Source organism: Lactuca sativa, chromosome 1 (genome assembly GCF_002870075.4).
Source record: "Lactuca sativa cultivar Salinas chromosome 1, Lsat_Salinas_v11, whole genome shotgun sequence".
Taxonomy (NCBI): Eukaryota; Viridiplantae; Streptophyta; class Magnoliopsida; order Asterales; family Asteraceae; genus Lactuca; species Lactuca sativa.
The window spans coordinates 234,411,734-234,424,300 of record NC_056623.2 but is presented as its reverse complement, the minus strand read 5'-3'; the positions used below and the strand labels follow the sequence as shown (position 1 = coordinate 234,424,300).

The 12,567-nt window shown below is 36.1% G+C and overlaps 1 protein-coding gene across 1 annotated transcript; it reads right to left on the bottom strand.

Annotated features, from left to right (window-relative positions):
- Positions 1-356: 356 nt before the first annotated feature.
- On the bottom strand, positions 357-3,985 carry LOC111917761 (protein DEHYDRATION-INDUCED 19 homolog 4). Its single transcript, XM_023913420.3, has 5 exons — positions 3,683-3,985; positions 3,346-3,485; positions 2,343-2,420; positions 1,006-1,316; positions 357-771 (listed from the first exon to the last, which is right to left on the bottom strand). Exons 1-5 carry the CDS (start codon positions 3,777-3,779, stop codon positions 663-665), a joined length of 735 nt encoding a protein of 244 aa, XP_023769188.1. The 5' UTR covers positions 3,780-3,985; the 3' UTR covers positions 357-662.
- Between the last annotated feature and the right edge of the window lie 8,582 nt (positions 3,986-12,567).

Genomic DNA, 12,567 nt, shown 5'->3' with positions numbered 1-12,567 from the left:
CAATTGTCTTTTTACGTAATTTTATATATTTCAAAAGTTTCCGACTATTTTTGTCAAACACTCATATATCAAATAAAATCTTCAGCTTCCAACTACGCGCTGCACGCCACCAGTTACCTGCCCGTTACACGTCCTACGTCATGTCTCGTTGTGTCAAAAAAGAAACACCACCTAAATAAAAATAAAAAAAAATAAAAAAAAAAAACAAGGAGCTGATCCGTACACAACAAATTTTCTCCATACACAACAATTGATGCTTTAATGTTGTGTATGGCAAAACACTGTTGTGTACAAATCACTAACATGCATTCAAACAAACATCCAAAAAAAAAAAGACATACACAATCCAACAAACGTTTCACAAAACAGGAAATTTGTACCATAAACAAAACAATCAGAAATAAACATCACCGATTTTGTTAACATGAAAGAAAAAAGAAAAGAAAGAAAAAACATCATATTTGCTCATACAACACGGGTCAATCAAGAGGGCAAGAGCCGAAGAACAACAGATCGAAACTTATACAACAAAGATTTTTGCTCAATCGGTTTACCAATGACCTGTTCTATTGTGATTTTGTGACCTTTTTTTTAAAAGCAAATAATTTTAACATTATATTTGCAAATAAAAACTTATTCAGCTCTTCCTCTCGGGTCCCACTTTAGTCCGATAAAAGCGTTGATATTAGCAGATCTTGTAGAAAAACGGCTTGTCCAGCAGCTCGTTTCATTCTCTTTTCCCGTTCTTCAGAACTTAATGAAGAATCAAAACTGTGAAACACAAATACACAAAATGTCAATGTAGTATCATATAAAATATATCACGTTCTATCACAATAATCATGTACAAAATATTGTAAAGGGTTACATGTTTGTTTATGTAACACAATGTTTCACCTTTTTACCAATTTTTGCAAAAAATCTTCAACTTTTTACTTAACTTATGCAACAATGTTTCTTTTTTTTTTTTTTTTTTTTTGAAATCTTTAATAACAAACACACTACCTTGATTTCCATATATGTTGTGGAGTTTGACACTTCATGGGACTTTCTTCCACATTTGACGCGATCGATTTGGATATCTCTTCAGCTTCAGATGCCGGAAAGTTTAGAACCAAAGAAGAAAGAAACGGATCAGAAGCCGCCACACTTGCCGCCGATGAGGTGGTGATGTTTGACCGGAAACCGCCACCACCACCACCGCCGCCGCTTCCGAGAAGCACTTGCAGATGAGCCTCCCGTAGGTCCCGCCCCAAAAGGGAAAGTGCTTGACTGTTTGGAACCGCCACTCTGCGTAATCTACGGCGTCGCTGCAAGTATTCTTGTAGTTAAAGAAATCTTTGAATTTATAATTAAATAATAAATTTGATTAAAGTTTACGTCAAATAATGATCGGTTAATCTCATAAAGAACCTTATATTTTGTGTTTTTTCTGGATTAAACCTTAAATTTATTTTTTTCGGAAAATCTTAAAAGTCTTAAAAAATAAATTTTGAACAGAAAAGTCCTGATTATTTAACATTTTGCCCAAATTAACGATTTTTTTTTTTTAACTAGAAATGACAGATTATGCGATTTTCCCAAAATAATGGGACTTTTCTGTTAAAAAAAAACATTTAGGACTTTAACAAATAATTTCCCAAAATAATGGGACTTTTCTGCATAAAACCCTTATTTTTTGCCTGAAATATATATATATATATATATATATATATATATATATATATATATATATATATATATATATATATTCATTTTTTCCGATCTGGCCCTTCTAGTTATTTTTTCCAAAAAAAATTGTAAAATGTGAGCGCTTTTTCGAGAAAAACTAAAAATGTTGAGGGTTTATTTGGAAGCATTTAGAAGGTTGAGGGGTTTTTAGGAAATAAATACAAAGTTGAGGGCTTTTTCGGAAAAACTGAAAGAATACAAGGTCTTTTTCAGAAAAGAAAAAAGTTGAGGTTTAATCCGGAAAAAAAAAACACAAAATATAAAGTCATTATGAGATTAACCCAATAATAATTATTTATGTTGAGGAACTAAAAAAACTGTACTTTCAATTTTTTTTCTACTTAAGTTGTGATTTAAAAACCCAATTATAAAATTATACTTTCAGTTTTTTTTTTCTTCTAGAGACATTGTCCTTTGAAAAATCTACCCAATTATAACAGTCAAATATGTTTTTAATTTAAACGTGTCTGACATTGCTATAATTGGATAGATTTTTCAAAGTACAAAACTGTAACAAGAAGAAATAAAAGTAGGATGTTGTAATAAACAAATATATGAATGTAATCAGTTTAAAAGCACATCCAAACACCAATTTTCTATAAAAAGGATATTTTGAACAAGTGTCCATGTTGCAGAGTGATATGGCTTAACATATCTCTTGTCACTTTAGCAGAGCAAACTGGACAAATCTGCAAACAGAAAATTGACACTATAAGATTCATGTAACTACAAATTATTTTATTAATGTAATCCCATAAATAAAATTGCAACAAATTCCATCTTGATTTTTGCATTTCTTCGTAAAATTACCTTTTTGCTCATTGTCCTTGTTACAGATTATTTATGGTGTTTAATTTTTCACCATGTAATTAAATGTCTAAACTACCCCTCAATAACAACAAAGTAAAGGAACCCTAGCTGAAACCAATAATTTGTAATTGATGACAAAGGGCAAAGAAGTAATTTTAGCTTTCAAATTTACTAAAACTAGAAAGCAAGTCAAGTTTTATCAAAAACGATCATGTGAGGATAATAAACCAATGGACTTGAGACCAAATAAATCATTCTATACTTCAATAGTTCGATGTCAAATACATTCACTTCTATTTCTTTTAACTTAATGGATTTAATAGGAAAATAACTCAATCCAGTAAGCTATTTATGACATGAGTGTATGTTGTTTTTGACTTAATACAGAAAGAACAAATTAAGTTGTCGAATAAAAGTCGTTAACTTTTTGCAAAGTTGCTCTCAATTATTTTGTTTCCCTTTCAATCAAGATGTTAGGTTGTACTATTTTGCATAAACAAAGAAAAAATAGATATTGCTATGAAGATAAAGTAATTCAACGAATAGCTACTTAACATCAAATGGAAACAAAACATATGATTAATTACCTTTAATTTATGACCAAACATCAATTATGTTTCCGCTTTTAGATAACACAGTTACACAAACACCAAAATGACCAAAAATGGAAACTTTTTCGCAAAAAATCTCCCCTTTCCCATAAACGGAAACTTGGATCATGACAAAACCCGAATTCATAGCTATTTTAATATAATTTGACTATTTATACATATGTGTGTGTATAAGAGATAGAGAGAGGATTACAGTGGCTCTAGATTCAAAAGAGTGTTCATCTTCGAGATGGGAACACAAGGACCCGATGTCAAAATCCTCATAACAATAAGGGCATGGAAAATCGGGTCGGATTTCTTCTTCGACCTCGAAATCATCAACGTTCAACCGATCTGAGAAATAAACAAGAAATTAGAGTGGAATGATGAATTAAAAACAACCCAGATCATGAGAACACCAATAATCTTCACAGAAATCTCAAATTGAATGATGATTTTGTTAAACTATAAGAATCCCTAATCGTTTGAGGGAAAAAATCACATTTTAATTATAAAAAAATGGAAACATAATAAACGAAAACAAACCGAACCCAGATGGGAGCTCTGGTGGTGGTGGTGATGGTGGTGTTGCATCGTGAATTGCCGCTTCGCGGCGGCGAGACGAGCGGTCCAAAAATCGGAATCCATAAGGGTAGAGAGGAGAGGAACGTTGAAGTTTGCAGTAAATTTTATAATGGAAAACAGCAAATTGATTCCATCATGGTTGAAAGAGATTTTGTTTTGTAAATGAAATAAAATAAACAATTAATTGAATAAATTCATTTTTTTTTTGTAATAAATGCTTGGATTTGATTTAAGTTATAAAATGGTAATTTGTTGTTTTGGCCTTTGGGAAGGAGGAGAAAGAGGGTTGTTATGTGGTCATGGTAGGGATTTGTTGTTTGTCAAGATTTCTTGGCTTACTCCACATGAATTTGTCCTGGTGGTGGTTATTAAATTTTACCTTTTGGGAAGATCCATTTGTTACGAAATTGCTTTAAAAGAAAACAAACACATAATATTATATAATATTGTCTTTGTCTCAAAATTATTGTCCTTAGACAAAAATGATTTTATTGTAGTTTAACTAATAATAAATTATATTTTTGGTAAAAATGATATTTATTTTATAAATGGATAATTATTTTGGAACAAATCAAAAACAAAACATAAATTATTAAGACAGAATTGCAAAAATGGTCATTGTGGTTGGCAAAATTATGCGACTTTTGTCCAAAATGATATATTGATGCACCACTAGTCCAAAATTGGATATTTCTATTGATTTTGGTCCATCACACTAACTTCTGTCCATATGTTCTGTTACCTATAATATAGAGAGGGTATTTTAGTCTTTCCACCTCAATGTCACCGATTACCGCCATATTGAAGGATATACACAATTAATGACCCTTCACTCTCTACCCACTAAACCCGTTTTTTTGATCAAAAACCCTAATCGTTCCTCGAAATCCTGCATTTGATCATCATCTCCAATCGTAAGTTCGAATACATGAGTATGCTCTAAATGTGGGAATCAGGCCAAGAAATCAGTGTTTTGATGCAATTCGGATTTACGGTAACGTACTCTGTTTCATACATATTTCTTTGGAACAAAAAAATCTTTTATAATCTGTATAAAGTAATGTTTTTTTTTGGTTTGGTTCATGATTTTTACAGAAGGATATCCCACGATGTTCACTATTGAGCTCCATCATGTAGGGAGGTTCACAAAATTCCCAGGGATAAGCTACATTGAAGGAAAATTAGACCACGTCGACCTGGTAGACATGTATGAATTCTCTGTGCATGAGTTGGACGAGGTGATGCTAAAGCTTGGTTATGAGGTACCACCAATCATTTACTACCACTATCAACTGTCAAATGGAGATTTGGAGTTTGGTCTTAGAGCTGTAGGGAATGATGTTGATGTACTTAGTCTTGCACAGTACATTGAACTATTGGAATAGTGTCTAAGGCTACAACTATATTAGGTAAGTATTTGACCCGGTTGTGCATGGTCCTTTTGGGTTGCCTTCACCGTAGCAACTTGATAGGATGATTTATTAAGAGAAAGCAAATATTATTAGTATATTATGAGAATAATATAATAAATAATATATTGTTATTTGATTAATATAAGTCATAAGAATTAATTAGAATTAATTTGGTGACTTAAAGAGATTAATTAAATAAGAGGGTATAAACTGTCAATTGTTTGATAGTTAAACTTTAGACTGTAAATCCATAAGGATATGCATTGGACGAATTCTAAGAGATATAGGATAGCTAAAATCGTCCATATGAGTTATCTTGGATTGGATTTGGATAGCCTTAAGAGAAGATTATCCAATAGGGTTTAATCTGTAACCCTTAAGGAGTCTACAAGTATAAATAGACCCTATGGCATAGGATTTTTGGAACTTAACCTAAGGTAAGGAACCTCTGGTCGAAATTCCTCCCCTTTCCTCTCTCCCAAATCATCCTTCTTGCTTTGGTGTTTGTAAGCCATTAGAGGAGTAACATTTGTGACTCTAGAAGCTCCAAGACAACAAGGTCAACAAGGAATTCAAAGGTATGATTCTAGATCTGTTTCAATGTTGTTATTTAGCCTAAGTAGTTATTAGAAGTCTTGGATTCATAGCATGTTTATTTAGAAAGCCTAGATCCAAGCATTAGGGTTTTGCATGCGCACATAGGAAAGTTCTTATGGCAAAAACCCATCAGTGGTATCAGAGCATAGCTTGGTTTTCTGTAAATTGTTGCTTAATTAACTGAAACAAACCTGAAAAATCCGAATTTTTGGTTTCTGAGTCTCTGACTCGGCGAGTTCTAAAGTGGACTCGGTGAGTAGGCCTGACTCGGCGAGTCCCTTTGTACACTCGGCGAGTCCAAGCGTCAGGAATGGCCAGATTCGGGATTTCTTTGTAATTATCTTATCTAAACTTTCCATAAACTAATTAGATCAATCATAATTCGTTTTTCTGATAAATATAACAATTATCTTGATCTAATTAAAGGTAATTATCAACTAATAAAATATTTAATTTTCTTATATGATAATTAATTAATTATTTTGATTATTTTGGTAATTATCTTAAAAGAAATCTTGAGTAAATCAAATATAGATAATTAGAAAATTAATTGTTAATTGAAATTATTTGTTATTTGATCCTCCTTGTTTTAAATGCTTAAAACTTATCCTCAAGTTTTGAAACTTATATTTGTGATTAAAAGGTTTTAATTTAGACAACTTAAATTTCAAACCCTAGATTTTAAAATGTTTAAAATACAGCCCTATACTAATATAATATTACAAGAATAATATACATATATGTATAACTAGAATGCTAGTCTTACCGCTAGTAGGCCTCATTCACGAAGCCGATCTATAAGGTGGGTATAAGGTTGCGGCCTATAAAATGGCGCTTAATAGGTGTATACTCACACCCACCGCTTGCTTGATTGGTGGAGGGTCGTTAGCCGAACGGGTAGGATAGGGCAACCTCACCCTCTCATTAAAAGTATAATAAGTAATACAAAGTAACTACATATTTTTAAATTTCCCAATCTTAGTTACTTTAGGAAAAGTGAATTGATGCAATCCCATGAAATTACACTTTGCACCCTTGCTAAGAAGTTAGTGGAGCGTGTGTGGTTTACCGGCACACTAATTGGTTCTAAGCAAAAGTGGCAAAGGGTGATTCATTGTTTATCATAGTTCGATGGAGCGTGTGTGGTTTACCGGCACATCGAATAGGTGATTGTTACAATGAAGGCACCATGTGAATTTGCATGGTAATTCACACCCGCTTTGTGATCCTCGGTATCCCAGTCACAAACAAGAGGGGCATATCGAGATTTAAACATGCCATTGAATAGTTTCAATGAATCTCATCTGAACCTAGGAATTCTCAATACACTTAGGACTAATAGTTTTAGGTTTTGTGATGGAGAATTAGTGAATCGTCATTCACTTACCTTCAATTTATTTGCATGTTAGATTACGACATCCCTTTTCTAGTATGTAAATGTTATTGTTAGATCCTAGCCCTAATTTTCTTATTGGGTGATAATTAGGGATTCATATTCTAATCTATCTTTGTCCTTTCTATTTGTAGATGTCGAACGCAAACAACGCTGCTGCTAGTTCTTTCACGTTGATGAGCATTTGCCAAAAGGTCACCTTCGATGGAACGAACTTTAGCGAATGGATAAGATACATTCGCACCATTGCTCGCTATGAGGATAAGGAGTATGTCCTCGATGAGAAGCTCGAGAAAATCAACCCCGAAATCGCTACTCCTGCCGAAATCACCGCTTTCGAAACTCACGAGCGTGATGCAACGAAAGTGCATTGCATCATGATCGCAACTATGAACTCCGAATTCCAAAAGTCCTACGAGGACATGTACCCGTACGAGATGCATCAAGACTTATTGGAGAGATACCATCAGAACGCGAGACAAGAGCGTTATGAGATTTTCACCAACATGATTTCCGCTAAGATGGGTCATGGAGAATCTCTTACTGTGCACTTGCAAAAGGTGCAAAGGTATGTCGACCGCCTTCGCAAGTTAAATGTTGACTTTGGAGAAGACTTGGCGATCGACATGGTGCTTCACTCTTTGCCTCCGATGTACAATCAATTTAGGATGACCTACCACATGAACAAAGAGGAGGTTACCCTAAGCAAACTCCAAGGTCTTTTGAGGGTCGCTGAGAGCAACTTCAAAGACAAGTCTGTTGCACCAACTCCTAATCCACCCGCTGCTCCTGTCTTGGCTATTGGTCAAGGAAAGGGAAAGAAGAGGAAGGATTCGTCTAAGAACTATCGCAAGGTGAAAGCCCGAGATGGTGCCTCTTCTAGTGGGACCAAAGTTGATCCCGCTAAGCCCCGCCCTAACCCGAAGGAGGCAGAGTGCCACCACTGCCACAAGATAGGACATTGGAAGAGAAGCTGCCCAGAGTACCTGCAAGCCATTAGGGAAGGAAAGATCAAGCCGTCTTTCGCAGTTATATACACAATTAAATCTAACGATTCTAATCATGCTATTTCTTGGGTTCTTGATACCGGTTGTGGTTATCACATTTGTTCTAATGTGCAGGGACTAAAAAGAAGTAGGGATATGGAGCAAGGAAGAATAAATCTGATCATGGGGAACAGAAGATCGTCGCCTGTGACCAAGATTGGAGTGTATTCTTTAGTGCTTAGGAGTAATTTATCTTTAGATTTGAACAATTGTTGATATTCGCCAGAAATGGCTAGAAACATCATTTCATTTCATGGTTTGTATAGACAAGGTTTTAGATTTTCTTTTAATAATGAGAATGGTTCTATTTTAGCTTATCTAAATGGTGTCTTTTACTTTGAAGCTATACCATGTAATGGAATTTATGAAACTGTTATGATTGTTGATAACTTAGGAAATGATGTTTTGAATATAGATTCTTCCACTAGTATGGATAAAGCATCCTTGTGGCATTGTCGCCTTGGACATGTCAACAAGAAACGCATAGCCCAACTCCAAAAGGATGGAGTGTTGGAGTCATTCGACCTTAGGGAAGATGACACATGCGAGTCTTGTTTGCTTGGAAAGATGACTAAGTCACCCTTCGTTGGTTCTTGCGAAAGGGGTGAGGGTCTATTGGACCTAATACATACCGATGTATGTGGACCGTTTAGATCAACCACGAAGGATGGAAACCGCTTCTACGTGACCTTTACCGATGATTATAGTAGATATGGGTATATCTATTTAATCAAGCAAAAGTCAGAAACCTTTGAAAAGTTCAAAGAGTTCAAGAATGAAGTGGAGAATCAATTGGGCAGGAAGATCAAGATGCTTCGATCCGATCGAGGAGGAGAGTACCTAAGTCTTGAATTCCACGATTATCTCAAGGAGTGTGGAATAGTTTCACAATTGACGCCTCCTAGGACACCGCAGTTGAATGGTGTGGCAGAAAGGCGTAATTGAACCTTATTGGATATGGTTCGCTCTATGATGAGTCGTGCTTCATTATCAATCTCTTTTTGGGGGTATGCCTTAGAGACTGCCGCCCATATCCTTAACCAAGTCCCTACTAAGAAGGTTGCCAAAACACCTCACAAGATGTGGACAGGGAAAGCTCCCTCGTTGGCACATATCAAGGTTTGGGGTTGTGAAGCTTTTGTAAGACAAGACACTCACGACAAGCTCGAACCTCGAAGTGAGCGATGTATTTTCATCGGCTACCCGCAGAAATCCTTTGGATATCTCTTCTATAGACCGAAGGACAATGTAGTCTTTGTTACGAGGAGAGGAGTTTTCCGAGAGCGAGAACTCATAGGCCAAGGAGACAGTGGGAGGCAAATCGATCTCGAATAGATTCAAGAATCGATAGATGAAGGAACCTCTACCACTGGCACTCAACCCGAGGAGGAAACTCCGGTTGAACCGACTGACGTATCATTACCTCTTAGACGTTCCGAAAGAGTTAGGTTTCAACCCCAGTTATATGGTTTTCATATCACTACCAAAGGGGACACGTATATTAGTGACAGTACACTAGTAAAACTTGATGAACCTAATAGCTATAAGGAAGCCATGGTAGGCCCGGATTCTGCGAAATGGAAAGAGGCAATGGATAGCGAGATCCAATCCATGTATGATAACCAAGTATGGAATTTGGTTGATAATGTATCCGGACGTAAGACCGTAGGATGCAAATGGATCTTCAAGAAGAAGACCGACGTGGATGGAAAGGTACACACATATAAGGCGCGATTGGTTGCGAAGGGCTTTACTCAAACTCCTGGAGTTGACTATGATGGGACCTTTTCACCAGTTGCGAAGATAAAATCTATTAGAGTGATGCTAGCTATTGCCGCATTTCATGATTATGAGATTTGGCAAATGGATGTCAAGACCGCTTTCCTTAACGGAAAGTTGGCTGAGGATGTTTACATGGCTCAGCCAGAGGGGTTTGTGGATCTGAAGCATCCAAATAGAGTGTGTAATCTTGAGAAGTCCATTTATGGACTTAAGCAAGCATCTTGCAGATGGAATCTTTGCTTCGATGAGAAAGTCAAAGAGTTTGGATTTGTACGAAGCGAAGATGAATCATGTGTATATGTCAAAACCAGTGGGAGTGTAGTAAGCTTTCTCATTCTATATGTCGATGACATATTGCTCATAGGAAACGACATCCCGACTCTGCAGGAGGTAAAGTCCTGGCTCGGGAAGTGCTTCGCTATGAAGGACCTCGGAGAGGGTTCTTACATTTTGGGAATAAGGATAGTAAGAGAGAGAAGTAAGAGACTAATAGGACTTAGTCAGAACACTTACTTAGAGAAGGTACTAAAACGTTTTAGTATGGAGAACTCGAAGAAGGGAGAATTACCAATACAAAGTAATGCCAAGTTGAGTAAGACTCAAAGTCCGAGTACCGAAGCTGAAATAGCAGAAATGAGCCGAGTACCATACGCTTCCGCAGTTGGCTCAATCATGTACGCTATGACTTGTACTCGCCCTGATGTAGCCTTTGCTTTGAGCATGGTTAGCAGATATCAAGGGAATCCTGGCAGAGCACATTGGGTTGCGGTGAAGAATATTCTTAAGTGCCTTCGGAGGACGAAGGAATGGTTCTTAGTCCTCGGAGGGAGTGATGACTTAAAGGTGCGAGGGTATAGTGACGCCAGTTTTCAGACCAACAGGGACAACTATCGTTCACAGTCAGGCTGGGTCTTTACCCTAAATGGTGGAGCAGTGACATGGAAGAGTTCTAAGCAGGAAACTGTAGCTGATTCAACGTGCGAATCAGAGTACATTGCAGCGAGCGAAGCGTCGAAGGAGGCAATATGGCTAAAGAACTTCATCAGTGATCTTGGAGTTGTACCTGCCATAAAGGAGCCCATGGAGATTTTCTGCGATAACGAAGGAGCGGTTGCCTTGACCAAGGAACCGAGGGATCATGGTAGATCACGACATATCGACAGGAAATACCACTTCATTAGACGTTGTGTAGAAGAAGGACAACTCGTAGTAAAGAGGATATCATCAGAAGACAACCCAGCAGATCTGCTTACGAAGGGACTGAGTAGGGTTAAGCACTTGCAGCATGCTAGGAGCATTGGGCTGAAGGATGATATTAGAATAGATTAGATAGTATTAGAAACGTGTAATAGGTAAATGTAATTAACATTTGGTGATTAAATAAAGGAGTTTTATTTATGAGTAATGTTACTATCACGTGTTAATTGTTTAACTATTGTTTCATTTTGCATGTTTTGACTTCCAGAATAGTTGAGTTTATTAGGAATAATCGAATTGTTCAAATTGTCCACAATCGTTCATATGTTGGAAGTAGATATGAATGAAGATTGTCATGAATTGGTGTGTAGATTGTCTGAATGGTGTTAGACATAGCAAAGGATTGCTACAACGTTCATGAGTGCTTATGAATTGGTTTTGAGCATTGGAGCAAACCCGCGCTTGCTGGAATCACCTTATGGAATAAGATATAACATGGTGATCGCAAGATGATAATATCATATAGTCTTAAAACCTAGATATATGGTTTGTTATTTGTTAATTGATTGTACATTGATAATGCGAAAACGCATCAGTAACTCGGTGTTATAAAACGCATTGTTGTGTATAGTTAGTTAATGAATAAGTAAATGCATATAAGTCGAAGTTTATCTGTAACTTTTAATCTAAGAAGGTAAAAGTGATATCTCGGCCGCTCGATGATTTGATTTGACTTATGTGCCGGGCCCGGTCAGAACTGAGTTGATGTGTTCAATTAAGTTCTATGTCAAATAAATCAGAGATCGAGAAACCTAAATGCTTGACTAACCATTCCATAGGATTGTCAGCATGATATCTAACAGAGGACTGTAAGATCCCTTATCTAAAGGACAAGATTGATTAGATCAGAGTTTGACAGCGTCCTTGAGAGCTACGATTGCGAACCGAATTGTACTTGTGCATATAGTTACTAGACTTATCCAAGTGGGAGACTGTTGGAATAATGTCTAAGGCTACAACTATATTAGGCAAGTATTTGACCCGGTTGTGCATGGTCCTTTTGGGTTGCCTTCACCATAGCAACTTGATAGGATGATTTATTAAGAGAGAGCAAATATTATTAGTATATTATGAGAATAATATAATAAATAATATATTGTTATTTGATTAATATAAGTCATAAGAATTAATTAGAATTAATTTGGTGACTTAAAGAGATTAATTAAATAAGAGGGTATAAACTGTCAATTGTTTGATAGTTAAACTTTAGACTGTAAATCCATAAGGATACGCATTGGACGAATTCTAAGAGATATAGGATAGCTAAAATCGTCCATATGAGTTATCTTGGAATGGATTTGGATAGCCTTAAGAGAAGATTATCCAATAGGGTTTAATCTGTGACCCTTAAGGAGTCTACAAGT

What these genes read in the sequence shown, in the direction of transcription:
- LOC111917761 (XM_023913420.3), bottom strand. Translation starts at nt 3,779, where the DNA reads ATGGATTCCGATTTTTGGACCGCTCGTCTCGCCGCCGCGAAGCGGCAA. An exon ending in CTTTTGAATCTAGAGCCACT is followed by an intron (nt 2,421 to 3,345) that starts GTAATCCTCTCT and finishes TTCTGTTTGCAG; the next exon opens with ATTTGTCCAGTTTGCTCTGC. An exon ending in AACATGGACACTTGTTCAAA is followed by an intron (nt 1,317 to 2,342) that starts ATATCCTTTTTA and finishes CTACAAGAATAC; the next exon opens with TTGCAGCGACGCCGTAGATT.